Raw genomic sequence first — 1235 nt, 5'->3', positions numbered from 1 at the left:
ATATAAAAAATAATTTTGAGGCCACAATGCATCACTAGAGAATCTCATCTTCCTTCCCATCACAGGCCATCTGCATTTAGTTTGTACAGCTCACTCCCCTGCAGTGTCCACACCCACCCACACCCAATTACAACTGTATCTGAGGGTGCTGCAGTCAGACTGGCAGCTGCACTGTATGACCATCATGAACTGCTCTGGAGCAAGAGGTAGTGTTGTCTTAATTGGCAAAAATCCCTCGCAAAAACAATATAGAATGCACCCCGGCCTGTGGACACTGCAGGGGGGTGAGCTGCACAAGCTCAGTGAAGATGGCCTGTGATGGGAAGGAAAACGAGATTCTCCAGTGGTGCATTGTGTATGGAATTTGATTGTTTAATCCAGCCACTTTTATTTTACCTACCTTTTTTCTTCTTCATTGTCCTTACCCTCGTCTCCCATTCTTCCTTCAGACTCATCCCCCAGAAACAGTCTCTCGGACCCAGCCCCAAACCCTATCTCGGCAATAACATTTAACGAATGATGGTTACTTCTTCCTGCCTCTATGTATTAATGCTCATGGGTAGCCTAAATGGGTTCCATTCAGACATCAAGTATTTTACTGTAAGATGTCAACAAGACACTTTCACTTGGCTATACCCAATGTTTAGATCTGTTGTGGTATTTATGCAAATTAGGATATACATAATTAGATTATGCACCGTTTGCCCATGTTAAAACTATTAATAAAACAACTTTACATTTAGTTTGTCTTGATGTAAATAACTCAGTAATTTTCTTAGTGATGTGTAAAGGTTAAAATGTTTACCTTATTCAGGTGAGAAAAAGAATGAGTAGGCATAGGCTATATTTGGGTATTTTTCAAAACTTTCCCCTAATGGGATTCTTCAGGGCTTTTTTTTTTTCCTCCTTACTCGTACATATTGAGGATACAAAATCAGTCGAGTTTGCTTCTGTTGCAAGGTTGACCCCCATTTTAGCTTAAAATGACTAGACTATAAAGTACATGTAAAGCTTGCATACTAGTTTAGCTTGAAAAGAGCCCAGTTACCTTTCACATTGAGCTGAACGCAAGTGTGTTGATCCCACATACCACTGTAAAAATAATATCCTGTTCATCTAATGTCTCCCCATGGCCGTTTGAACATCTGAAGAGAAGCTTGGGTAAGGGCGCCCACTGCAGGTCAACTTCTGGTATGGCCACATCTATGACATATCACAGGGGGGGGGGGGGGGGG

At 41.7% G+C, this 1235-nt stretch overlaps 1 protein-coding gene across 3 annotated transcripts in view; it reads right to left on the bottom strand.

The window, feature by feature from the left end:
- med1l (mediator complex subunit 1-like) overlaps window positions 1-1235 on the bottom strand; it is an 8897-nt gene that overhangs the window by 2615 nt on the left and 5047 nt on the right. For all 3 annotated transcript variants that reach the window (XM_032503634.1, XM_032503636.1, XM_032503633.1), the window contains one exon: window positions 1091-1203. In XM_032503634.1, coding sequence (XP_032359525.1) covers window positions 1091-1203 — 113 coding nt within the window. The remainder of the gene's footprint in view (window positions 1-1090; window positions 1204-1235) is intronic.

Source organism: Etheostoma spectabile, chromosome 22 (assembly GCF_008692095.1).
Source record: "Etheostoma spectabile isolate EspeVRDwgs_2016 chromosome 22, UIUC_Espe_1.0, whole genome shotgun sequence".
Lineage (NCBI taxonomy): Eukaryota > Metazoa > Chordata > Actinopteri > Perciformes > Percidae > Etheostoma > Etheostoma spectabile.
This window is presented reverse-complemented; position numbering and strand designations above follow the sequence as displayed.